The 26,872-nt window shown below is 45.8% G+C and overlaps 2 protein-coding genes across 7 annotated transcripts; both read left to right on the top strand.

Annotated features, from left to right (window-relative positions):
- The first annotated feature begins 416 nt into the window (after nucleotides 1-416).
- LOC117848192 (probable receptor-like protein kinase At2g42960) lies at nucleotides 417-8,037 on the top strand. The gene is made up of 9 exons (XM_034729525.2): nucleotides 417-748; nucleotides 1,481-2,165; nucleotides 2,292-2,396; nucleotides 3,947-4,069; nucleotides 4,161-4,331; nucleotides 4,514-4,643; nucleotides 4,774-4,983; nucleotides 5,074-5,144; nucleotides 6,554-8,037. Exons 2-9 carry the CDS (start codon nucleotides 1,498-1,500, stop codon nucleotides 7,698-7,700), a joined length of 2,625 nt encoding a protein of 874 aa, XP_034585416.1. The 5' UTR covers nucleotides 417-748; nucleotides 1,481-1,497; the 3' UTR covers nucleotides 7,701-8,037.
- A 7,826-nt stretch (nucleotides 8,038-15,863) lies between these two features.
- LOC117848191 (inactive protein kinase SELMODRAFT_444075) lies at nucleotides 15,864-25,053 on the top strand. Of its 6 annotated transcripts, none has more exons than XM_072292649.1 (12): nucleotides 16,770-17,102; nucleotides 17,362-17,501; nucleotides 17,601-17,695; nucleotides 17,804-18,813; nucleotides 19,018-19,178; nucleotides 19,390-19,466; nucleotides 19,555-19,702; nucleotides 20,081-20,230; nucleotides 20,329-21,474; nucleotides 22,793-22,870; nucleotides 23,995-24,032; nucleotides 24,763-25,053. In XM_072292649.1, the coding sequence occupies exons 1-9, from the start codon at nucleotides 16,898-16,900 to the stop codon at nucleotides 20,524-20,526; spliced, it is 2,184 nt and encodes a 727-aa protein (XP_072148750.1). In that variant the 5' UTR covers nucleotides 16,770-16,897; the 3' UTR covers nucleotides 20,527-21,474; nucleotides 22,793-22,870; nucleotides 23,995-24,032; nucleotides 24,763-25,053. The 6 variants fall into 6 exon arrangements, with proteins under 6 accessions (XP_034585413.1, XP_034585414.1, XP_072148750.1 ...); XM_072292651.1 differs by having other exon boundaries at nucleotides 20,329-21,533; XM_034729522.2 differs by adding an exon at nucleotides 15,864-16,140 and having other exon boundaries at nucleotides 16,874-17,102; nucleotides 20,329-24,032.
- Nucleotides 25,054-26,872: the final 1,819 nt, after the last annotated feature.

Raw genomic sequence — 26,872 nt, 5'->3', positions numbered from 1 at the left:
ACCCATAATATCTGGACACGAAGACCATCACGTTTGTCTGTGATTGTTTGTCAATACTATGGTTAATATTTATGCCCAACACTAATCTAAATGAAATATATAATTTATTTCTTATAGCATTGCGTATAGGATTTTTTTACTCGATGGAGTGTTTAGATGATTTGACTTGGACCTGACACAAGAGATTCTAATATTTAAAGATATTTTTTATAATATATTTCTATATGATCGAGCATTAACCAAATCTACAACTCTACAACGATCCATTAACTTCAACGATCGTACTCATCCATTTTACCTCCGTTTGCTATCCCACAGAGTTACTCACACCTACAAAACTCAGCCGAGCGGGTGTCCCTAGCGAAACGGCGGCCATCCTCATTTCTTTTTACAGCTGTTTTCTTCCATTTTCTCACGCCATTTCCCCATCCCGTCACTCACTCACTCACTCTCTCTCTCTCTCTCTCTCTCTCTCTACTCAGTGTTGTGACCTAACTTTAATGCTTGCTTCCCTTGTACTGTTGTCCCCTTCTCCTCTCCTCTCAATCCATCCCCAGCATTGCCTCCCTCTTCCCGGAGCCGGCCGGCCTCCCATGGCCATCTGCTCCCCGGCCAGATTGACGAAGCAAAGGGGCTGAGCCGAGAAACCAAGAGCTGGAACTGGAGGAAGAGGAAGAAGCGTCGAGCGGGGTAGTACCACGAGTACTACTCCACGGAGGGTTTCTCACCAACCAGGGGATGTCAAGAGGTTGCAATGGCAGTGATCTCTCTTTTCTTTCCCCTAAATCCTTTTTATTTCTTTTGCCCACTTTCTTTGTTTGTCTGGAATTGGATTGGAGCAATGCCTTCTTTGGTGCTTCCTCTGCTTGGAAGCTACTCTGGGTGGAATGGTGCCTTGTTCATTTTATCGATCTAGTGCGATTGCTGCCCCTTCAAGACTGGTTGGATTCCATTCCTTTCTTGGGTAATGGTGAGAGCAGCTTGAAAATTAGATCGAATCTTTTCAAGAAAGGCTAGAGTGCAAAGTTGAAAGTTTGGATTCTTCGCTGATCGTTTTCTTTGATTTGATAGGATTAACCAGTTCTCTTCCCACACTTTCGATTTCCCCCTTCCTTTTGTTCTTGATCTGACTGCGCACTTGAAAGGAGTGTTTGCCTTGGAAGGGGGCAAGTAGCCGAGAAACAATCTGTCATTAATGCTCTGTTTGTTTGGCTGATATTTAACACAAGAACCTTGCGCTCCATATTCTTCCCGTTCGGCCGTTCCCCTCTCACTTGCATTTATGATCAATGATGATTGATTTTTTGTGCTATGGACCAGCTTGATGTTGCGCTGATAAAAAAATTGTACGTTTTGCAGTGCAACCTCCTTCCGTTGCCAGTGCAAATTTGCAGTGCTCTGATCTTACTTGGAGCTAGTCTTCCTTGCCTTCTTCAGTGAAGTGCTAAGCTAACATCACATTGCCGATGCTTGTGTGTAGGTTGCTGAGGAATAAAGATGACGACAGGCGAAATCCTGAGGGCAGAGTTATCTTCCAGGACGCCACCGTTTGGACTGAGGCTATGGATTGTGATTGGCATCTGTATTTGGGTGGTAATCTTTTTTATCCTAGGTTTCATGTGCTTCTGGTCCATATATCGGAGGAAGCCGAAGAAGTCTTTTGATAACATCCCGATATCTCAAATTCCGGATGTCTCCAAGGAGATTGCAGTAGATGAAGTGCGTGAGCATGCTATTGTTCAAAATTTTCACGTGCAAGAAAGCCATGCGCTGGCAGTGCAGGAAAAACCTTATGAAAAAGATTCTGGGAAAATGCTGGCACACTTGGTTAGGAGCAAATCAAGTGATGCCGATAATTTGAGCCAATGCAGCTCGGCGTACCAATGTGAAAGGGCTGGCAGTTCATATTCTGGCGATGAAGGCAGCTCAGGCAATGCTAGGAGGCAGTATTCTCAATATGCAACTGTCTCTGCATCACCATTGGTTGGTCTCCCGGAGTTTTCACATCTAGGCTGGGGTCACTGGTTTACCTTGAGAGATTTGGAGCACGCAACAAATCGTTTTTCTAAGGAAAATGTCATTGGAGAAGGTGGATATGGAATAGTTTACCGTGGTCGCCTCATAAATGGGACTGATGTTGCAATAAAAAAGCTCCTCAATAACATGTAAGAAGCTCTCAATTTTATTTTTACCTTGAAGGACAACTCCCATATAGAACTTAAAATATTATTCAGCCCTCTTTGATGGTTTCACGTCTCAGCATATTGATACTGTTTTGTATGTCACTGCAGGGGCCAGGCAGAAAAGGAGTTCAGGGTTGAAGTTGAGGCAATTGGACACGTCAGGCATAAGAATCTTGTCCGCCTTCTAGGATATTGTGTTGAGGGAATCCATAGGTGAAGCTATTTCTCCCAATCAAATGCATTGACTGATGGCTACAGTTTTCTCTGCTATCATATATATGTACTTGCATAGGATGACAACTGATTCATGTCTAATTGCTTTCTTGGTTCATGATACGATCTCGAAGTTAAACCATTAAAAACCGCTTACTTGATTAAACTTTTAGAATGCACATGCCAAAGTACATTAGTACATCGATTCAGCTATTCCATTTCAGCTCTTGAAACCTTTATCCATTAGATCATATCATCATAATCATTATTATGAAAAATAAAACACCTTTGAGTCCTCAGTCGAGCATTATCTCAATTTTTGTTTGTTTTTGTTGATACTGATACCATATTCAATAGGTTATGAAAAACCTTGTAAGTTAGGACCCAGTAGAAGTGTACATGTTTATTGGTCCATCATTCTGGCTTAGTGAACTGCTTACTGAAAATGTGCTTCGGTTTTCACTAATTATGAATGTTCGTTACGTATCTCTTGATGCATGTATGGTGCAAACTCGTATGATACTTGTTATAGTTTTAGGCAGTAAGGTATTAATCAATATTCTTTTACTGGATGGAATCAATGTATGGAATGAACCACTGAAATCCCACAATGTCTTGTGTCCCATTCTTCTCTTGGATATATCATCACCTTTGCTGCTTTTGCTTGAATACAAAGGGCTTCCAAATGGATTCAGAAGCATTGTAGGTCTAGCCATGGACTATGTCCATAGAAATAAGCCGCAAAGTATAGTAGTCAATCAAACAATCCTTAATCAGAAATTAAGCAGCTTCCAATCACCAAGCTGTTAGCATCACCATATATATTGCAGTATTGCTGTCTTATATAAGGCGAAGGGCAATTGTGCACTATGTGATAATAAGCTTTAGAATCGACCAATGGTGACTAAAATACTCATCAAAGGTAGGTAAGTTGCATTGAAATATTCTGAGATCTTAGGAATTTAAAATCTCTGGTTTATCCAATTAACAACATAAATAAGTTTCCTGAAGAAAAACTGTATCTACTTTAGGATTTGTGCCTGACTGCCTGTTTTAGCTTGATCTTCTAGAAGTGTAATTGTGCTCCTGCTACCACATCTTGTATGGATTGTTTCAACTAAAGCTGTGATATTCTGGTTGCAAGTTTTTAGAGCAGATTCTCAGTTAGCATTTCGGATATGTGTTTTCACCTTTTAGTTTCAGCCTCATATCAGACTAAATAAATACATAAAATTGTCCCAACTTCTACAAAAGGAAATATATTCACGGTAGTGATCTGAGAACCATTGCTGTAATAACAGCAGTGTGTTATTTCATTCAGCTCAGGTGAACTTGAAGATATCCGAGACTTGTCCCTCAGTTTTAGCGTTCTATATCTTTATGAGAACACTTGATTTTGGATTAAATAAAAAAATTGTTGCTGTTAATGTTTGCTTTTGCTTTATCCATCTAGATTCAGCCCTGTTAATCACTTTTGAATACACCATGCAGACCTATCTGCTTTGTAATCTATTTGAGCATTCTCCTTATCATTTACCTTGTAATTCCAGGATGCTTGTGTATGAGTATGTGAATAACGGGAACTTAGAACAGTGGATTCATGGTGCCATGCGGCAACTTGGTGTTCTTACTTGGGAAGCCCGGATGAAAGTCATTCTTGGAATTGCTAAAGCGTAAGAAATGAACCATCCATTGTTTTGCCTCTTTTTTTCTTATGCATATTGTTTGCTCTGTAATATGATTTTATAACTGAACAATATACAGGCTTGCTTATTTGCATGAAGCCATAGAACCAAAAGTTGTGCACCGTGATATTAAATCGAGCAATATCTTAATTGATGAAGAATTCAATGGCAAGCTTTCTGATTTTGGACTGGCTAAGCTCTTGGGCGCAGGGAAGAGCCATATCACAACTCGAGTTATGGGAACCTTCGGGTATGTTCTTTGCTTGCTCTTTCATTTTTCTAGTGCTTTGCTTCACTAATGGGAATGTGTGGCATTCACTTACTGTAGGACACTTTACATGTTGGGAGCTTTGTTTTTCATGAAAGAACAATTAGCTTTGTGGAACTTTACATGAAAACAACCATTCGCATGCTATTTTACTACCGTTTCAGGTATGTGGCCCCTGAATATGCCAACACTGGTCTGCTAAATGAGAAGAGCGATGTCTACAGTTTTGGGGTGCTACTACTGGAAGCAGTGACTGGGAGGGATCCAGTTGACTATAGTCGGCCTGCTAATGAGGTGAGCTACTTACGAGGGGAGAATATATTTCAGGTGTAAGGTTATCTTGCATTTATGCCTAGTAGCCTTTGTAGCAGCAATGCATTGTCAGCTTCAAATGTTGATTAGCTGTAACGTGGCCGCTGTGCAGGTGCATTTGGTGGAGTGGCTGAAAATGATGGTCGGCACAAGAAGAGCTGAGGAGGTAGTGGATCCTGACATGGAGTTGAAACCAGCCACTCGTGCTCTGAAGCGTGCTCTTCTGGTGGCACTGCGGTGTGTCGATCCAGATGCTGAGAAAAGACCCACCATGGGTCAAGTTGTTCGGATGCTCGAGGCCGAAGATGTCCCATCACGGGAGGTTTGTATATCTTTTCCTTTGTTCCGTTTATACAATCTTACTTTAGTTATTGTGCAATAAGTCTAAATCTTGTGCCGTGATCCTCTGAAGGACCGCCGGAGCCGGAGGGGCCACAGCAGCAACGCAGACAACGAGTCCAAGGCAAGCTCAAGCGAGTTTGAGATAAGCAGTGATCGAAGAGAGTCGGGACCATCTGCGAGGTTTCAGTCCTAACTCCTGATGAGAGCACAGCGAATCATCATGGCCAAGAACTCGGTTTCACACCGGCGACCATTGGAGGGTGTGGATGGTTGTTAGAGATAGGAACGGCATTGCATTTCTGGAGGACATTGCATTTTGTACTGTAGGTATTATCCTTCGGTGGTAGCCAGCTTAGAGAGCAGAGTCGGATCGATTCCTGAGAGATTGAGACTTGCTGTGAATCCTATTCCTATTCTGTTTGTCCAGCAGCTTGTACAGAAATTCGTTTTCTGGTCTTTGGTTAGGACCTTTTTGGCCAGTAGAAAAGATGATCGTCTCTTTTTTCCGATGTGATGAGTGTGTAAAAAATCCAAGCGAGGAAGTTAATTGAGAGAAATGAGAGTAGATTTGCACTTACTGAATGCCACCGGAACTACAATTCGACTGTGGAAGGTAGGGTAGTCGACGGCGCGCGGCGGCGTGGCACTTCAGTCCGCCGCCGCCTGCCTTTCCTTGATCGTGGCCTAGTTTACCGTGACGCAGACATGGGCCTCATTCTTTTACTGGGCCGAGTACAACCACCCGCGGAGCCCATATGAACCACCATTCCGCCATTCGCGAGCCCGGAAATATCTCCACATCTTCCATCTCCCCCAATCTCGCCTTCGCCTAAACGGCTAAACCCCCCAAGCGGAGGTGAGGAGAAGTGAAGCCCTCGCCAATCACCAATCACCATGGCCGCCACCGCCGCCATCCACCTGCGCCCGCTCCGCTCCTTCGCCATCTCCTCCGCCAGGTCCCGTTCCCTCCTCCACCTCCTCGCCCGCCCCCTCTCATCTTCCCAGTCGTCCTACGCCTACCACCCTTCCCCTTCCCCCGCCGCCGCCGCCGCTCCCAACCATGTTCACCAGCCCCATCAGCAGCAGTGGGCGCCGCCAAGGAATCCCCCTCCCCCCGGACCGGCTCCGCAGTGGTCTCCGCAGGGACATCCCTCTCCGCCTCCGCCGCCCCGCGGCTATGGACCTCCACCGCCGCCCGGCGGCCACGGGCCTCCACCGCCCCGCGGCTATGGGCCTCCTCCGCCGCAGCAGCATGTGCCGCCTCCGCCGCAGCAGCATGTGCCGCCTCCGCCGCCCGGAAGTCACGGGCCTCCACCACCCCGCGGCCACGGGCCTCCATCCCCGCACCAGCATGTGCCGCCTCCGCCGCCACGCGGCTACGGGCCTCCACCGCCGCACCAGCAGGCACCACCCCCACCGCCCCGCGGCTACGGACCTCCACCACCGCAGAAGGAGGCGCCGCCTCCGCCGCCACGGGGCTACGGGCCTCCACCACCGCAGGATCAGGCGCCGCCGCCGCCGCCGCACCACGGCTACGGGCCTCCGCCCCCGCAGCAGCATGCGACTCCGCCTCCGCCGCCACCTGAACCTGTGGCGGGGCCTGGGGAGCTGATGGGACTGTGCCGGGAGGGACGGGTGAAGGACGCCGTGGAGCTTCTCACCAAGGGGGCGCGCACCGACCCGCCCACCTTCTACGAGCTTGCAGCCGCCTGCTCTAACCGTAAGCTGCTCGACGAGCTCAGGAAGGTGCACGACTTCTTCCTCCGCTCGCCCTTCCGCGGCGACCTCCGGATCAACAACAAGCTGCTCGAGATGTATGCCAAGTGTGCTGCCATGCCCCACGCCCGCAGGACGTTCGACAATATGCCTGACCGCGACATGGAGTCGTGGCACATCATGATAGATGGCTACTCGGTGAATGGGCTTGGGGACGAGGCGCTGCGGCTGTTTGAGCTGATGAAGGAATGCATGGCACCGACCAGCCATACCTATGTGCTTGTGCTCAATGCTTGTGCCAACTCGGAGGCCATTGAGGAGGCGTTCCTTTACTTTGATGCCATGTCCAGGGACCATGGTATTGAGCCTGGTGTGGAGCACTATGTTGGGATCATTGAGGTCTTGGGGAAGTCAGGGCATCTCAACGAGGCTATGGAGTATATTGAGAAGCTGCCTTTCGAGCCCAGCGCCATGGTGTGGGAGTCAGTCTTGAACCTGGCGCGTATGAATGGAGACATTGATCTTGAGGACCGAGCAGAGGAGTTGTTGGTGTCGCTTGATCCATCCAAGGCAAATCCTAAGAAGCTCCCAACCCCACCTCCAAAGAGGCGTCTGGGGATTAACATGCTTGATGGGAGGAACAAGCTGGCAGAGTACCGGCTGCCACCCAAGATCGAAAAGAAGGTGGTCAATGAGCAGAGGTACGTCCCGGATACAAGGTATGTGCTCCATGACATTGATCAGGAGGCCAAGGAGCAGGCGTTGCTGTACCATAGTGAGAGGCTGGCGATTGCTTATGGTCTGATTAGCACCCCAGCGAGGACACCGCTTCGCATCATTAAGAACCTAAGGATCTGCGGGGACTGCCACAATGCCATCAAGATCATGTCAAGGATCGTTGGGAGAGAGCTTATTGTGAGGGACAATAAGAGGTTCCATCATTTCAAGGATGGAAAATGCTCATGTGGAGATTATTGGTGAAGATGGATGACCATCAAAATGTGGTGTGACATTGAAGTCTTCTTCTCATCAGGATTGCGGCCATCCTATATGAATATATGCTGACAGCCATGGTTTCAATTCATAATAAGCAATGTAAGGTATCTGATGTTGGTGTTAGCACTTTCTCATCATCTTAAATATACTTAGGATATGCTTAAGGTCCTTAGCTGGCACTTGTATCCGTGCAAGATTATCACTTCTTGATGCAGTATTTGATCCTGCAGTCCTTCTCTGTATCAATATTATTGTTTTTGTGGGAAACATGTGCTAGTTTGGAGTATAACTATATGGTTGTAAGATCTTCAATTCTTCTTCACTTTGGATTGTATATTTTTGTGCACAACACTTCTTTCTTTTCTTGTTTGGTTATGTGCAGTCAATTGAACTAGCATGTGTGTTGCTGTAGCTATTGCTTGCGCACTTGACCAGAGCACCTAATCTGCTGCATCAGCTGAACAGTTCCTAAAATTAGTGGGAGACAACTGAGGCCATCAGTTTTCAGGGCCACTCTTTACACTTTCTTTTTCAACCCCCCTCTAAAGGTTGTACTAGGACAGTAGGACATGTTTATGAAGCAGTAACAACTAACAACTTGAAGCTGGCAAGTTAGATGGAACCTTTTCATGAGTTAATCTTGTTATCACTCAAATGGTATTCTATCTGAAAGGGTTCAAGTTTATCAGCATAAGAAATAATGAAAGGTGCTGCTATTTGTCTATCCATTGATCAGCCTCTTGAAGTAATAATTGTATTAAGGGCTACATTGTGTTGCCTTGCCACCTTATGTTGACAGCCAAAGCTTTCAATGCATAAGAAATACTGATGCTGGTGTTACCGTGTTAGTACTTTCTCATCCTCAAATACTTAGGAGCTATTGTATGCGTAAGGTCCTTGGGGGCTTGCACCTCTATCTGCGCAAAATGATCGCTTCTTGATGCACTAGTTGATCCCTACATTGCTTCTCTGCATCGATATTATTTTTTTTGGGAAGTAATGTGCTAGTTTAGAACAGAGATGGTTGCAAGAGGTTCAATTCAATCTCTCTTTGGATTGATGAACTAGTAGCAAATTTCTTATATATTTGCGCAACGCACATATTACTTTTTTGGCTTTGTGAAATCTATATTGAGATCACCATAGGCTATTGGTCCAGTGGACTAGCATTTTGATCGCTCACAATTGTTTGCCCACTTGACCAGAGCATCTATCGCTGCACCAGCGGAACAATTCCTAGTGATGGTGGGGCAGCTGCAAACACCGGTTGTTGGCATTTTACTCAGTACTGTTGCTTTTTCCCTCTCTAATGTTCTTCTAGGGCAAGTTTATAAACAATAGTTGAAGCTGATAGTTTAGAAGGATTTTCTTCATGAGTTAATCCTGTCTTGCATCTAAGAGTGTTAAAGTTTGTCAGGGTAGTAAAGAAAATACTACTATTTGCCTATCCATTGATAAGTTCGTCTCTTTGAGTAATCAGTCATGGCATACTTGCATTTAGGGCAGTACTGTATTACCATGAGCTAACTTATTCTTTTAGTTGTACTGAATTGTTTTTCTGTGGGCAAATACTCAATATTCTGCCAATTGATGCACTAGCTGATAACTAGAATCCTTGTCTGCATCAATATTATGGGCTTCTGTGGGAGTTCATGTGCTAGTTCCTTGCTTTGGATCTTGGGATGTGCTACTGGTCAATTGGACTAGCAATTTTGTTGTTGTCGCAATTGCTTGCCCACTGTGACCGGAGAACCTAATCTGCTGCATCAGCTGAACAGTTCCTAGAGATAGTGGGGCACAACCGAGGCTTCAGGGTTTCACCTTTTACCCTTTTTCTCCTCTTCCTCTACAGTTTATGCTATTGGTCAATTGAACTATCATTTTTGATGCTGTCGCAATTGCTTGCCCACTGTGACCGGAGAAACTAATCTGTTGCATCAGCTGAACAGTTCCTAGAGATAGTGGGGGGACAACTCAGACCATCAGTTTTCAGGGTTTCACTGTTTGCACTTTCAGCCTCCCCCACCAGTTCGAACTAGGACATGTCTGTGGAACAGTGACAACTTGAAGCTGGCAATTTAGATTATTTTGAGTAAATCTTGTTATTGCTCAAATGATCTTTTATCTTAATTCTTGAAGTGTTCGAGTTTGTCAGCATAAGAAAGGATAAAAGATGCTGCTATTTGTCTATCCATTGATAGTCAGCACAGTTTCTTTTTCCCTCTCAGAAGGTTCTTCTAGGACAAGTTTATAATCATTAGTTGAAGCTGACAATTTAGAAGAATTTTCTTCACTGAGCTAATTACATCTGAGAGCTCTTAAAGTTCGTCAGGGTAGTAACAAAGAAGATACTACTATTTGCCTAACCATTGACTAGTCGGTCCTTTGAGTAATCAGTCATGGCATACTTGTATTAAGGGCAACATCCTATTACTACGAGCTAAGTTATTCTTTTAGCTGTTTTGGATTATTTTTTGTGATATCCTGTCAGTTGATATACTACCTGATACCTACAATCCTTCTCTGCATCGATATTATTATTTTTTTTGTGGGAGATCATGTGCTAGTTCAGAATATAACTGTATGGTTGAGGCTTATTCTGTTTGAATTGATGAACAAGTAAAATTAGCCTTATATATACGGAAAGCACATGTTTTGGTTTGATTCTGTGAAATCTATATCTTGGATAAGCATATGCTATCGGTCCAGTGAACTAGCATTTTTATTGCTCACCGTTGCTTTCCCACTTGACCAGAGCAGAGCGTCATGTCTGCTGCATCAGCGGATCGATTCGAGATTGTGGGGCAACCAACACCACCAGTATTCAGTGTAGCTATGTCAGGTTCTTGTCGTTGCTTTCTTTTCTCCCTCAACAAAACAGATTGTTCTAGGATAAAAAGTAACAAGTTGACGCTTCAAAAAGTTGGAAGGATTTCACTTCATGATTGAGTTTGAGTTAGGCTTGTAATAGCTGAAAAGTTTTTATATATCTCAAATTCTCGAATTTGTGCCATAGCCCCCCCCCCCCCCCCCCCCCCCCCTCTGCTAAGGTTCAGAGTGTGTTAAAGTAATTTCATTAAAGAACTAACTCTATTGCAAGAACAAATCCGGCTTTCCGCGCGATATCTCCTTGCTAAATGTCTACATCTTCTTATATTAGGCTTGTCATAGCTCTTTTATTGTAATATAATATACTGTATTGAACTGGTATTGGCTAAGCTAGGACCTGTGCTTTTTCTTTCCCTGCTCCCATTCGGTTCCTCTGAGATTTGAGCAGGTGAAAAATTCTGAGAGGCTTTGTTCTGGTGCCATCCTAGAAACTGCTGTGCAGTCCAAAGAATGGACATAGGGCCCTAGCTAGGAACTTTGTTGAAAGAAAATTTGGTGTTGGGTGACAGCGAATTATCGAAATGTGCTCAAGTGGTTTCCTGAGTCAAGTCGTTGCTCGTTCCAAGTGGTGGCAGGCAGCCCGGTATCGCGGCTGAGGGCTGACGGAGTGGGTGGTGGCGAATGGCCGCGTGCGATGGCCACTGAGGCCAATCGGCACGGCGATGAGAGAGACACGATGACCGATTGAGCGCGTGCATGTGATGCCAAGGAAACAGAAGAATAGAGGGAGGAGAGAACGGATAGCTTTTTTATTATTATTATTTTGAGGGGAAAAAAGTGGGAACGAATAGCTACATCCGAAACTCTACGGGCCTTTTATTGGTGCGAGGCCCATCTCATCTACTGAATCGGCCCAGTAGGTAGCTGCAGATCTGGTGTTTTGCTCGTTCCTCTCTGTTTGCCGTCAAGGCTGGCACTGGAACTCTGCGAGGCAGGTGGGGAAATCCAAGGTTGCTGGCTGCAAATCTTGTGGAGTTAATGACGGTCGCAGCCTCGTAGGCTGTCCTGCCGGCAGCGAATCTGAAAGATCACTCCGTTGCCGCTGCCAAGCGTGCATGCATTCCGTACAAGCTGGTAACCACTGTCCACTGGCAGCCGCAGCTGATCGATCTGCTGATGATCTAGTAGCAGGTGACAGTAATTAGCTGACACCGTGACACGCACACACCAGTACTCGGCACCTTTCCGTCGATGGTCCTGAGGTAGCTCTCCTGTAGTCGTGGAGTGGACTGTGGAGTGGGATGAGATGAGCCAATCGTCCAAAGGTTGGGCTGGGAACTGGGATGAGATAGCAGGAACGACGGGTAGATATGTATGATCCCCATGAATTAATGCTGGTGGGAGTTGGGGCGCACACACAGCTCAGCTCGATCGTCAGCTGTCTCTCCCAACTACAAAGCGTTCATCAATTCACTAACTATAATGGCCAAATCAACCTAGTACCAGTGCTACAGGAGTGGAATAGTGTCGCACCTTTAATTTGAATAGCAAAAGTAAAGCTGCCGCTGCTGCTCCATGCACGCCGCCACGGCCTTTTTGCATGCTAATCATCTGCTGCTGCTTGCATTGGGCCCGGGCCGGCCTAGTTATTTCCAGCGAACCAACCTTGTTGCTGTGCCGCCTGTGCGGCGGGGAGCTCCCCATCCTGATCATGGATCGTCCCCCTGCATGCATGGACGGATCGGGCAATCAATTCACGCCCGCCTGTTTGGTTGCGGTTGCGCCAGAAGCAGCAGGGGCAGCCAGCCCCGCACTTGTTAATTCCATTCATGTCGAGGGCAAGAGTTTGGTGTCCAGCGTCCACCATCATTTTTTCCACTATTACCGTGTGAAGTAACGAAATTACAAAGTCTGAATCGTCACCGACGAGTATTTATAATAGAACAAAAGGACTACCGAAAGACACTAGTATCCACCATCATGCCGATACTAATTACTTTGCCCTCATATATGACCACACGTTGGGATTATAGGGCGCGGCACACCGCACACGTTCGTATGGGACATGCACAATCCGTCTCCTCCTGTCCTCCATCCCATGGAAAATAGGCTTAGCTTTGTTCGGATCCTTTGTACTAATCTCCTCCAACCCACGCGTATTAGCAGAGGTTGGTAGAGAGAGAGAGTTCATTTTCCACCTCAATCCCAATGTATTACTACGAGGGAGTGGGGTTTATTCAAATTTCAAACAACAAGACCCAGTGTTCTATTCTATCGTGCACACAGTTGAAAGTAAGATTTGGGGACAGAAAAATATAATAGAACACCGAGAGCGATGGCACCTCTTTCAAGCAAAGGTAAAATAGGCAGATTTATCCCCATACTTATGCTCGTAGGTCAAGTTCCTTCTCTAACTTTTGCGAGGTCCAATCAACTTCAATTTTTTTAGTTCAATTCCACCCCTCATCCTTGTTGGACAGCCACGTAGACATTCCACGTCACCAACCCGCATGTTAGAGTTTTGCTACACATATTAAAAGTCCATACGGCACTTTCACCTTTGGGTCCACCACAGCCTCTATGCATCGTGAACAACTTCTCATTTTTCCATGTGCAGCCATCTCTCTGTTTTCCTTCCATCTCCGGTCTCCACCGTAGCCATGCTTCCAAATTGACCACGCCACCGATGGCTCGTGGTATACGGGAACGGATCGACACTAGGCAATGAAGGAAGAACCCATGGTGGCGAGGAATTGGACCGTAGACGTGAAGAGATAGAGGTTCGGCATCAATTTTCTCCCAAATTGGAAATTTGCGAGTTTAATTGGTTGTCAAATTGATTTCTTTTGTAATTCGTCTAGTAATTTTGTACCGAATCCGCTTGTTCACATAAAGTATATGTAGCTTTTACCTCGTATCTATTAGGATAGAGATTTGTCTCTGTGCTCTCGAACGGTAGGCGGTAGCAAGGTAGAGTGGTGCCTAGGGCTAGCAACGCACCGCGAGCAGCCATTGGACGGTACGCAAGATAGCGGCATAGTTCGGGACCCACGCGGAGTGACACGGGTGGCCGGTGAGGAGCGCGGAATAGCCTGACAGAGCGAATCGGACGGACGCATCGACGGTTGCTCGGTGCGGGAATGCGCAAACCAGGCCACTGAGCTAGCCTTTGCCATAGGCCACGCCCCACTGGCCTTCGCCACGGTCTGCCTCCACTGGCCGCCGCCGTCGCTGATGGCATATGTGATATGTTGGATTTCAGACAGCGGCAGCTTAAGAATCAGATGGAGCCAGAGGAAGGAGGACAAAAGGGACGAGGGCATGCATGACATTTTGATACCAATGACGTGGAACATGTGGTCGGGTTGGTGATGTGGAATACCTACGTGGCTATCTAGCATGGATGAGGGACAAAATCGATCTGAAAAACTAAGTTGGAGGACTAAATTAGACTTTGTAGAAGTTGAAGGATGAACTTGACCAACGGGCAAAAGTTCAGGGACTAATGTGACTATTTGGCCTCAAACAAACATGGCTCCGGACGCGATCGCCGAGGCGAGTCCGTAAAGCGCCATGATTAAGCGCAAAGGCCTTCAATTCGGAGGAGGAGGAGGAGGACGAGCGGTTGAATTCAAAGCTGCCCGCCCGCCCGCCCTTCGAAACGCATCGAATTCAGACGCCTTTCCTTTTCTTTTTCTGGGGGCGTCAAGTGGTTGAGAGCTTCTTGTAGTAATGCTCGCAGTTGCAGCGCCTTGCAAAGAGAAGAGAAGGCACACCTGTGTGGGGATTATTTACGGCAATGCCACTGGCACAGTAGCCCTGCTGCTCCAAGGCCCGGCGGCCTGCGCGGGAAACGTGTGTAAAGAAAAAGGGTAAAGGCGGATTTGAGTTGATTGATATCCCCTGCCTGCGTGTCTTGTCGTCCCTGTTCAAGCGGCCGGCAATGGCATGCTCGGAGTCAGGCGATTTGTGCCTCCTCCTGTGTGCCTTTTCCATCAGCCTACAGTCACAGTCCACACTCCAGCTTCTTGTGCTTGGCATTACAACCTTTTTTTTTTCTCATTCCCTTCCTGGTATGTTTTAAATAATTCTTCCTGATATATGTGCGAGTCCCCTCATCCAATATGACATGTCACATGTCGTTCCACCTTGCACTGTTAGTTTGTAGGAGCCTATTTCAAAATTTCAATGCTACTGTTAGGTTAATCCTAACGTCAGTTTCATCAAGCTATAAAGGAGGAGAGGGATTTTATCCGGATAAAACAACGGCATAGTTTTCAAGTGAGTTTTCAAGTGACTGGAAATTGTTCAAGACCGCCTTAGGGGCATAGCAGAATAACATAATGCAGATTGGAGGTAATGATTGTTTTTGTTACTCAAGATGATATGGCTGATGTGGCACCCTTGTAAAAAAATACAAGTTGCCATTACGATTGGCGCTATTTCTTTATCTCGTTCTGGACATCAACTCTCTTTTTAATACTCCGTCTGTTTCAAATTGCAGGTCGTTTTGGTTCATATATAGTATTATGCATCTATACACCTAGAAATGTAAAAACAACATGCAATTTGGGACAGAGGGAGTATTTTGTTGTCGAGCACTTTGCACGTGGCAAATTTGGAAAAATAATTGGGTGATTGTTTCCATTATAAAGATTATTTGGTCGATTGTTTTCTTTCCCAACTGCATACGTCTGCTGCCGTAGAATGGTAGAAAACCACAGTATTGGTACTGTCTACTACCCTACCGTGAGCTTCAGCTTCAACTGCTTTCAATCAATATTCAATCATATGCATGGACCATGGAGTATCTTATCTATCACATGTTACTATTGCAAGTACAGGTGCACACACATAGGAGTGGAGTACATGACAGGAGCAACCGAGCAAGGATAGCATAGCAACGAGAGCCTCTTCCCACCTCACTGACATCTTGGTCGTCCTCAGGCCTCAGCGTACTCGCATGGCCTTCTCTCGTGCCAGTGAAACCAACAAGATCAACCCTGGGACTTGGGTGAGCCAGTCAGCCAGCTCAGCTGCAACCGCATGCATGCAGGTGCCAGCTCGCCAGCTCACTGCCTCACTCGCACAGTGGCAGCTTTTCCTTTCCTCTGGGCCGGGCCACGACACGTCAGCAGCCTCTCCGGCCCACCGAGGACGGCCGTGGGCCCACCGCAGCCGTCCTGGCAAGTGCTTTTGCGACACCGCAGCAGGCCGCTGTGGCAGTGGCAGAGCCGTGAATAGTTGGGTCGACGAGGGGCAGGCCAGCCAGCCACGAGTAGCAAGCAGGTGGCCGTTCGACGGTGATCCGTAGTAATAGCGAGGTGAGAGAGAGAGCTCGGAGGTGAGGTCAGGTCAGCTCGCCACCGCACCGCACACCGGCCATGGAGTTTTCTTCTCTCTCTCCCCTCTCTTTCATGGCGTCTCCATTCCCCAGCTCGCAATTCTAGTTTAGGGCCAGATTCTTTCTCGAACTGACGCGCCTTGCCCGGTGAGGTGGGTCAACGCACGCACAGCGGCTGGAAGCAATCGAGCTCGTCGCTGCGTCGCGCCGCCGTCGCCAGGGCAGCTGCCGGCGGGTCCTCCGCTCCGCGAGGTGGGTCTCTGCTTCTTGCTCTTGCTGTCTTGCATATTTCGACGACGTCCGAGCTTTCCTGTCTCCGGGAGGAAATGCATGCGGCGCCGTCGTCCAAGTTGGTTGCTCTGCTCCGGGGAGGCCGTTGGGTTCCTGGAAGCAGGCAAGGCTATCATTGCCCATTGGCTAAACCAATCTGCGTGGAATCGCAGCAGAATCCCCAAATTGTGGAGCTGTTCCGAGTAATCCAACCGCTTTTTGCTCGATTCGCTGGGGTACGGTGGGGGCGGACACACCTGTGGGATCTGACAGGTCCGGAGCGTGGTCGCCCACCATCCCCCACATCCTTCCCCCACGTCGCTATCTCTCGGCTACAGCGCCGGCCTCGCCTCGGCGTCCTCACCCTGCGCTGCTTGCCGTGGCATTGGCAACCAACCGCAACCACTCGGGGCTCCGCCTCCGGCTGCGTCCCGGGCCCCGTTCGCCTCCTTTTTCACCACGACTGATTGCTTCTTGCTTGTTTTTTCTCGCGTCCTGTGAGTTGGATTTTGGCCCCGGACACTAGCGCCAAGTGGCCGCTGTTCCTGCAGTGCCCTCGCTTCGTCTCCGCCTCCCCGGGCATTAAAAGCCCCCAGCGAAGAGCGGTGGGTGGGGGGCGCGGCTGTGCGGCCATTGCCTCTGCTTTCTCCGGCGTGCTCTGTTTGTTTCCCTTTCCCTTTCTCACTGGTGGGAGATGCTCTGAACCGGCTGGCAGGAGTTACGTTCTTGGCGCTCCGAGATGAGGAACAAGGCGGCGGGGGGCTCCGGCCTGCAGCCGCAGAGGGCGGCGGAGAAGGGCCGGGGAGCGGACGCGGTGGTGGTGGTGGCCGTGCGCGCCGCCGCGAGGGAGATCTCCAAGACGGCCGTCGTGTGGGCGCTCACGCACGTCGTCCAGCACGGCGACAGCATCCTGCTGCTCGTCGTCATCCCGCCGCCGAGCTCAGGTATATGCATACGGCCCCTCTTCTTCAGCTTTCGTACCGCAACAAATTGTTCTGTACTCAAGCAGAACAAAACCGTGCTGAATCAGAAGCAGTGCAAAACAATGCCTTGAAATGTTTGTTGCACACAAGCAGTACTGCTGTATCATTAAGCTATCTGCCAGTACGGTTTGAATGTCCAAGTCCAACTAATCATGTTTGCATAGATAAACTTTCATGTGTTCTGTCCTTGCTGAATATGCTCTTTTCTTCTTCTTTTAAGGTAGGAAGTTCTGGGGCTTTCCATTCTTTGCGGGGGATTGCGCAAGTGGCCACAAGGCCGTGCTGAATCAGAAGTCAGACGTCTCTGAGTTGTGTTCTCAGATGATGCTAAAACTTCGTGATGTCTACGATCCCAACAAGGTTTGATTTGCATCCTGTCGCCCTTTCTTTTTCCTGACTCCAACTATCTTCAGCCAGCTGGATTTCATTTCACCTTTTTACTTATGTATTGTTGTGTAGATTAATGTGAAAGTCAAGATTCTATCTGGATCACCTTCTGGTACCGTGGCTACTGAATCAAAGCGAGCACACGCGAGCTGGGTTGTGCTAGACAAGTAATGCCATACGATGCCTTTCTTCAGTGCTGATGGTGTCCTGTCACTTTATCCCTTCTCTTGCATATCCCTTTCCCTAACTAGAGTTTGTGTTGGCATCTTGCTCAGGGAGCTGAAACATGAGGAGAAGCGTTGTCTGGAAGAATTGCAATGCAATATTGTAGTTATGAAGCGCTCTCAGCCCAAAGTTCTTCGGTTGAACCTGGTGGGAAAGCCTGAAAAGGAGTCAAATTCAACTCCAGAGTTACCACCCGAGCCGAGTACATCAGATTCTAATACTGCAAGTAATATTAATGAGCAGCGGAGTTCGATTCAAGGACCGTCTGTGACACCAAGTAGCAGCCCAGAGTCGGAAGCTCCGTTTGACACTACTGATGCTGGAACTTCCTCTGTCTCAAGCTCTGACCCTGCCACTTCTCCATTTTGTGCTTCAGATACGAATAGCTCTTTGACGAAAGAGGCAACCAAGGATAATATCCAGCATTCAGATGTTAATATATCGGACTCTGAGAGTGAAGCTTCAACTCCAGCAGCCTCATCGCTTCAGCCATGGATGGTCGACAAGTTACAGGGTCCTGCATCCACTCGACTACTAGGAAATCGCCCTAGAAGGACACCTACAGCAGATTCTTTGCTCGAGAAGATTGCCAAACTGGATCTCTTGACTGAAATCAATGCAATAAGAAGCAGGTCTGACTTAAACTTCAGAGGGAATGTGAGAGATGCTGTCTCATTGTCCAGGAGGGCACCTCCCGGACCACCGCCTTTGTGTTCTATATGTCAGCATAAGACACCTGTATTTGGGAAACCACCACGGTGGTTCAGCTATGCGGAATTGGAGCTTGCAACTGGTGGTTTTTCCCAAGCAAATTTCTTGGCAGAAGGTGGGTATGGTTCTGTTCACAGAGGTGTCCTCCCTGATGGCCAAGCAATTGCTGTAAAGCAGCACAAACTTGCTAGCTCCCAAGGCGATGTTGAGTTTTGCTCAGAGGTGGAGGTTCTAAGTTGTGCACAGCACCGGAATGTTGTAATGCTAATTGGTTTTTGTGTTGAAAATAAGAGGCGTTTGCTAGTTTATGAGTACATCTGCAATGGATCACTGGATTCACATCTTTACGGTAAGCTCATTTTCATTGTAAGTACATGCAATAAGGGTTTGAAAAAACACCCTTGCTTGAAGGAGGGGGGTGGGGGTGGCCTTAGTAAACCATTTATTTGTGTGCTATGATACTCTTCCCTGAACTCTTATTGCCAAAGTTGGCCAAAAGGGAGCAATATTTCTTTGATTTTAACCTCTCTAACTATTTGCTGCACTCTATTAGGTCGTAATGAAGAAACTCTGGAGTGGGCTGCCAGACAAAAGATTGCAGTAGGAGCCGCCAGAGGTCTGCGATACCTCCATGAAGAATGCAGGGTTGGTTGTATAATCCATCGTGACATGAGACCAAACAACATCCTTGTCACACATGATTTTGAACCTCTGGTATGATCATCAGCTCACTGTTACAATATATGAAAGTCACTTCCATGAACACACCGAAATTTACTCTTGTAACCATGTGAAACGAAAATTCTATATAAATTTCTGTAAGTCACTAAGTTGTGACCAAATATGTTATTCCCATTGGCGTCCCTGGAAAGTCTTAGCTGTCATTGCATGATGAGGTTGAATTGTCATTTTACCACTATGACAGGTTGGAGATTTTGGCCTGGCTAGATGGCAACCTGATGGAGACATGGGTGTTGAAACAAGAGTTATTGGCACATTTGGGTAAGTGCTCTGATATATACTTTGCCATCATGGTCAGTTATGACTGATGAAATTCTTCATATCTGATCCTCTTTTTGACTATCTGCAGTTATCTGGCGCCTGAGTATGCTCAGAGTGGGCAAATAACTGAGAAGGCTGATGTCTACTCATTTGGGGTTGTACTTGTGGAACTTGTCACTGGACGGAAGGCTGTCGATATTAACAGACCGAAGGGCCAGCAATTCTTAACAGAATGGGTAAGATCACCAGTTAATCTACTGTGACTGTTTCCTGCCTGTTAATGCTGGATTATATATTAGTGGCTAATATAAGATCCTACTGTAGTTGTATAACCATGTGTGTTACAAGTCACTCTGTGGTGATAATTTCTGCTTTTCCTGTGTTGAACCTCTCCTAGGCTGTGTTGAACTATTTGCTGGTGGAGTGTTTAACTCTTGTCCTAACTGACTGAAGAATTTTTGTTAAGCATCCAACTGGCACGGAACCAACTAACTGCTATATTTGTACTTGTTCATCAGTCATAAATTCAAACTGGAAATAAATAAAATTTTGTGTTTTGACTCGTGGGCGCTGCCATCTCTTTACCCTGATCATGTTTGATTTGCTTGTAACAGGCTCGGCCTTTGTTGGAAGAGTATGCAATCGATGAGCTGATTGACCCTCGCCTAGGAGGTCGCTTCTGCGAAAACGAGGTCTACTGCATGTTGCATGCAGCAAACCTGTGCATAAGGCGCGACCCTCATTTGAGGCCGCGCATGTCCCATGTTAGTCATTCTCAATAATGTTGTTCTTTCTATCATTAAGTAGGAACTCCTGGTACTTGCAGTATATGCTCACACCTTTTCTTTCACATGGCCTAAAGGCCCTCCGCATACTGGAGGGTGGTGACATGGCGGTGGATTCAGGCAGCGATGCTGGGAGCAGGAGCTGGCGGCTGCCAAACGAGCAGCAGCATTACCAAGAGCAGAGTAGCCCAGCTCAACATGATTCCCAGCGTGCTCAAGAGACCGCGAGAAGCCCCTGGGGTCAAGATCGACACAACTTGTCTCACAGATACTAGCATTCATATCCCTGTGCAGGATGCCGTTGAGTCTGTGTTATTCATAGTCCTTTTTTGTGTAGCGGCCTCTTCATTCTCTCTTTACTTTTCTTTGGCCTTTTTGCTACTAAGTCATGTGCATAGTGGCCGAAACTGGTAGTCGGAGCAGAGCTCTGGATTGTTAATGGCAGCAGTAGCAGTAGCTCCTGGTCATATTTGTGTATGGATGGAGGAGGAGAAGAGGGTATGTATCGTCCGATGGTTGTTTATAGTGCTTGCTTGATACTAGCGTGGAATCTCGTAGCTTATTTTGTGGGGGAAACCATAATCAATTGCACGGGGCCTCTTTACAAGAACAATCTTGTTTGTCGGCACTTTATCCTGGAGATCTTTGAACGAAATGGTCTGGCCCATTATCGCGCAAGTGTGCTGAAACTATAGATCACTAACATGGCAATGAACATTTTACCAGCTACGAGTCCATTGCTATGCTGATTCTGTGATCAATGAGTGGTTAATATGACGCGTAATCTATCGGGGGAGGGCTCTCCACCTAAGCCTATCGCGAGAGCCCTCCCCATGGCGTCCCGCCGCCTGTTTCCACGCCACGCGAGAGCAGTCATCAGGGAGAGAGAACGCTCCCCTCTTTTCCCCTCCCATCTCCTATCCATTCAACGAGGCGAGGTGCGGCGATCCGCCACGCCGAGGGGAGGCGACGCCGCTCGGCCAGTCTGCGGCTTGGATCTCGAACCGAGTCGTCGCTTGGAATCAAGGAGAGGCGGAGCTGCTGCCGCGGGGGACAGTTGCAGGCGACGCCGTCACTGGAAGCGGATCCGCCGGGGGAGGCAGGAGGCTGACAACCCGTCGCGGCAGGCGGTGCCGTCGACGCGCTAACATCGTAGGGAGCGTCGTCGACGAGGGCTCCAGCGAATGCTTGGAGCAGCGACACGAGGCGACGATTTGTTCCAGGTGCAAGTGCAAATCCCCCTACCCCTCCGTCCGCTTGTACCATTCTATGATTCAAATAGGTGTGCATCTCTTCTGAGCCGATTATTATGTATCGATTTCACAGCGGATCCCGCTTTATATCATGGAACAAACTACGAATCGTGTTCATTTTTTTTTCTGTCGACTACTCTAGGGTTTCTTCCCATTAGCGCAGTTATATCTTACTGGCTTTTTGTCACACCAGAACACCCCTCTGATGTTTAGGTTGATAATCTGGGCAGCTTATTACATACATTAGCCACATCATTTGTCAGGCATCTGTTGCATTTGGATTATTTGTTAACTTGTATTGAGTTGACCAGCATTCTTATCAGTTTTTAACATTGTTGGTGCATGATTTATGTGTCAAATGCGCTAAGCAAAAACAGGCATTAATAACTTGAAGTTACAATCATTTTTGTTGTTTGTGCTAGGTACTAGCCCCTTTTTGAACGAAAACATTATCATGATGATTATTTGTATTAGTTAGTTCTAATTAGGTAGCTTGACAACTAGCTAGGTGCCTTTTTTAACTCAGAATTCACGGTGCTTATAATTTTACCCCTTTAACCATTGATGAAACTATACTAACTTTTTTTATATGTGCATCACCTTTTCTATTTCATATTAGCAGGTCAATTTTTTTATGTTTTATCTGAGAAATGAAGTTGTTTGGTGCCTTTTATTATTAGAAAAGTACGGTGACATATCTGATCCACACCATAAAACAGAGTAACTTATGCGTTTAAATAGAGAAGTACACTTGTGTATGATATTACACATAAGAAGTAACTAATTTGCTGATTTACATGAGATATGAAGTAAACCGCCCCTGAATTTGAACACCTAGAAAGTAACTAGTCCTATATTTGTATTAGATAGGAAGTAACTTGCTCTAGCTTCAGTCACATAAGAAGTAACTAGTTATTTATTTAGAGGAGATAAGATGTTACCTCCCCCTTTATTCTGCTATGTTGATACTGTTAGCTTTTGTGAGCAATTTCAACCCCTGCTTCATCTATTTAGCAAATTTCTTTGTGCGACATTGTTTTTACATGAAAAAAAATAGTTTGCCTCCTTAATAGTGTTGTGTCAGTGATGTACAAAGTAACTCCGTGCCTAATTTTAAACACATAGCAAGTAACACCATTATCTTAGTGATACACCCATTATCCCATCATTATTTTATATGAGATTGAAAGTAATTAATCACGGATCCACATGATGAAATAAAGTAACTTGTGAGTTTAAATAGGGAATGAACTTGTATACGATTTTACTTTTTTCCAACCTTCTGCAGGTGTAGCTAATGCAGCGTCCCTATACATTGGGGTGGAAGCGTTTCTCTTGATATCTAGTGTAGGCACATATTGATCAGGTATGTTCCAAACATATACCTCCCAGCTATGTGCATGGCAATTTGTAAAATATTTTATCGGTTTGAATCACATGTGTATGACTAACTCTATCTGAACTACATGAAAGCAAGCTTTTGTAGAGATCGTTAGGAATTACACGAAGCCCAACATCTTTGTGTGTTAATTGCATAGTGCAATCATATTAGGCTGGTAGCTGGTCCGTCTTGCTTTGATTATTTTATATTCTGGTTTGCATTATCAGGATAGACCCAAAGTTGTCTTGCTTTTCAAATTTCCATTTGGGACAATGTGATGCCCTCCATGACTAATCTTATTCATAAACACCAGCTGTTCTCATGACTGTGGGCCTGTGGCTTGTTCTCTCTGATGGCCAGCCTATTTGCATTTTTCCTTTCATCCTTATTTGTCCTGCTTTGATGTTACCTCCGATTTGCATTCCTTTTTATGAGGGATGGTAAACAAAAGCTATTTTGTCGTACTTATTGTCACTTGAATCTTTTTTTATCCCTTGCTACATGAGCAAAATCCGTATGAATTGTGGGCATCCTCTCGTTCTGTCTGGTAGGCAAATTACATCTTTTTTAGTGTTTTGTCCTTGGCCTGTCGTGTTGTTTGCTGGAGCTTTTTTATGTGCCTACTACTAGTTGAACATAGAGTGGTTTTTAGTTTCTGTGGGGTGGTAATCCGCTGAACGAAGTCACTTTTAAATGTTTCAGTCACTTTTAAATGTTTCCTGCCTTGATATGCGGTGTCTCTTGAAGCATATGATATGCTGTATGTCTATTGAAGCAATGAACGAAGTCAGCGGTGCCTCTTGAAGCACAACATGATATGTGTTATGTCTCTTATCTAGGGAAGTTACTTTTCGTTCATTTGCATGATGTACATAGTAACTTATCCCTGTTTTGATATGTGTAGGAAGTAACTTATACAAAATTCATATGATAAAAAGCTAACTTTGTCATTAACATACCTGATTTTGAACTCAGTAGAGAGTAACTTAATCATACGACTATATTAGACATATTGTAACTTGTTCCCGGTTTGAAAAATATAGGTAGTATCTAATCAATCAATTATATGAGATTGGAAGTAACTTTGCCCATGTTTTGAAACATGACAGGGTGGTCAACTTTGTGACTATTTTCACATTACAAAAAGGTAACTCCTCACCTATTTATATTACATAGGAAGTAACTTATGAAACAATATATATGACACAGTAAGTAACTTTCTTTTTTGGGGAAATAAATGTTGTGTTTTAGTTGGGATAAAATGATCACATGCACACAATCATGCTGTAACATTTGTTACTTGGAATAAAATGATCGCATGCACACCTTCAAGTAATCTGAATATATCTGATCTAGTGAAGTAACTGTCATTTTATCATGATCTAGTGAACATATCACTGATTTGAAACATTGGAAAGTAACTTATTTTGATACATCTGATATAATGAAGTTGCAATTGTCACTGCATTTTACACTTTTTTCTTGTTTTAGTGACCATAAACTTATTTTTTTATGGCACCGTATCTTTTATATAGTATCTTTGAAAAATATTTTCATTACATGCACCTGGCATTTTTACCACCATATATATAGCATGTGTGTTTTTCACCTCTGCTTTATGTGTTCAACTAATTTGATGTAGAAAGTGACTTTGATTTGACCTAACTAAGGTAGAAAGTAACTAGTCACTCATTTGGAACACATAGGAAGTAATTTTGTAACTGATCCATATGACAAATGAAGTAACTGTACATGACTTGGAAAAGCATCCGGAAGTAACTGATCACATGTCCACATGAGATTGAAAGTAAACTTTTGTTTTTCTCTCTTCTGAAAATAGGGCTCCTAAGTATGACTTTGTTTCTTATCCTTTTCAGGGATAGAGATCTAAATATGAGGCGCAAGGAGAAGTATGTTTTATTTTGGTGGGGAGGCGATACATTCTGTACATAGTGTGTTATAAGATTGCTTGTTGATATGATTTAGTCATCGTCTGATGTATGTACCTCATTTCACTTTGAAATCTGGATTATAGCTGATAGAATTTTGTAAGAAGCTGTTGTGTTAGTTCAAAAGGATGAATACCTGGAACTGCTTACTCTCCCTTTTTGTAGATGTTTGTATCGTCATGTTTTTTTTCATTGTATTTTCCATCTGATTTTGAACTATTTTTTGCCCTGGTTCATGCCTGGATCTTGAATGCGTTCTTGACGCTCCAGCGGCGGTACGGCGTCTGCACCAAATCCAGCGGTTTTTTACTTTTTCAAGGCCCATGTGTTTTCTTGCGTCTCCTTTTTCGCGCCAAAATTTCCCGCGCAGTTGACGCACTCCGCCTCGGCGCGTACGTAGTTGGCGCGCTTCCGCCAGGAATGGAGCGTGCTCTCTCCAGCAGGAATCTCGTGCCTGCTGCTGCCCGTTCCATAAATGGTAACAAGGCCAAATATGGGGGGCTCTCCGGTTACCACTAAATGGAGAGGGCTCTCCACGTAGTTGCCTCCTTAATATAATGTATGTTTCTCGCAGTTTTTGCCATTTTAGCCCTTCGCTGTTCTGCACCAGTTTTGCAGCAACATGCAAGAATTCAGTTCATGGTGGCTGGATGAGCAGCTGAAATGCTACTAGCCATGGAGGGAGGAGGGTTTTTCTCATCATCAGCATTAGGATCTGCCATGGCCTTGCTCTCTACTGCTTGGAAGGAAAAGGTGAATAAAAGCACGACAAGATGCATGGATACCACATACCAGTACCACAGAGGCACAGACGACCAAGCAAGTTCACACGACACAGACAACATAGACGACAGGGTTCTACATGAACCTAAACACAGAGACAAAATGAAACACAAGCAGCTTCTTGCTAGCCACATCTGACTAATGCCAACCTTCTTGCTGGCCCAGCTCCCGGACGGCGGACGCCTCCCACGTGTCACGTACACCTGCATATAAACGCGATGTTCATGTATCAATGCTAAGCAGTTTTATTTATTCAGTTACTTCCAATTGGAGTATATCAACAATACAATGTGAGCAATTATTGATGTGAGAATATATAATAAGGAATGGATAGGTAATAATCAGCATTTAATAGGTTGCATGTATGAAGCCGAATATCTTGCTCTTAATGCCGAATTACTTAAAATTTCACAACACCACTCTTCGTACGGTTCATGCACAGCTTGTGGTCTGGATTGTTGTGGAACAAGTTCTTGAACAGCAAAAATAATAATAATGTTACAGTGCCACCGGTGAATACCATCTTAGAGCAGATAAGGGGGCATAGCCTCCCCCCCACCCCACCCCACACATTCGGCAAGATGGACCGGTCGCTGAAGACCGAGTGCTTTCCTTTGAAGTTGAGGCTATCGGCCCTTGATGTGAAGTAAATGTAGGAGGGGCCTCTACTATAACTTCGCGTGAAGTTGAGGGGTGCCATTACTTGCGTGATGGTGTCGTCGAGGCAGCCAAAGGTGTAGGGCAACAGAACAGTCCACATTGATCCGGAGTTCACAACCATCTTCAAAAATGTTGCCGCTAGGCTTTGATAGTTGGCTACAAGCCCTACCATTGTCAACGACTAGGTCGATGTACTAGTGGATTGAAACAACCGTCTATGTCTTGGGGGTTGTAGTCCCTAAGGATCCTATACCTTATCATTGTCTCGTCGGTGGGCAAACATTAGGTGAAGGCCTTGTAGTTGATCAGCTTTGTGACTTGCTCGAAGAAGGAGAAACTGCTAGTGACCTAATCGATTATTCCCACTTCTTTGTCCAATTACCACACTGAAGAGAAGGCTAAAGTTGATGACCATATCCTGCTCGTTCATAAAAATAATGTTGTTCCACACCACTTTTCCAGACGTGTATGCCCACTCGCTTCTCCATGCAGTTGACAAAATTAAGCTTAAAATAGAGCGTGTTTGATGGTAAAATACTTTCTTGATGCCCAACTTGCATGATGGGCAATGGTACAATCGGGGGGCACAGGAGCC

Source organism: Setaria viridis, chromosome 3 (assembly GCF_005286985.2).
Source record: "Setaria viridis chromosome 3, Setaria_viridis_v4.0, whole genome shotgun sequence".
Classification (NCBI taxonomy): Eukaryota; Viridiplantae; Streptophyta; class Magnoliopsida; order Poales; family Poaceae; genus Setaria; species Setaria viridis.
The sequence above is the reverse complement of the archived record's forward strand: the minus strand, read 5'-3'. Positions and strand labels throughout refer to the sequence as shown.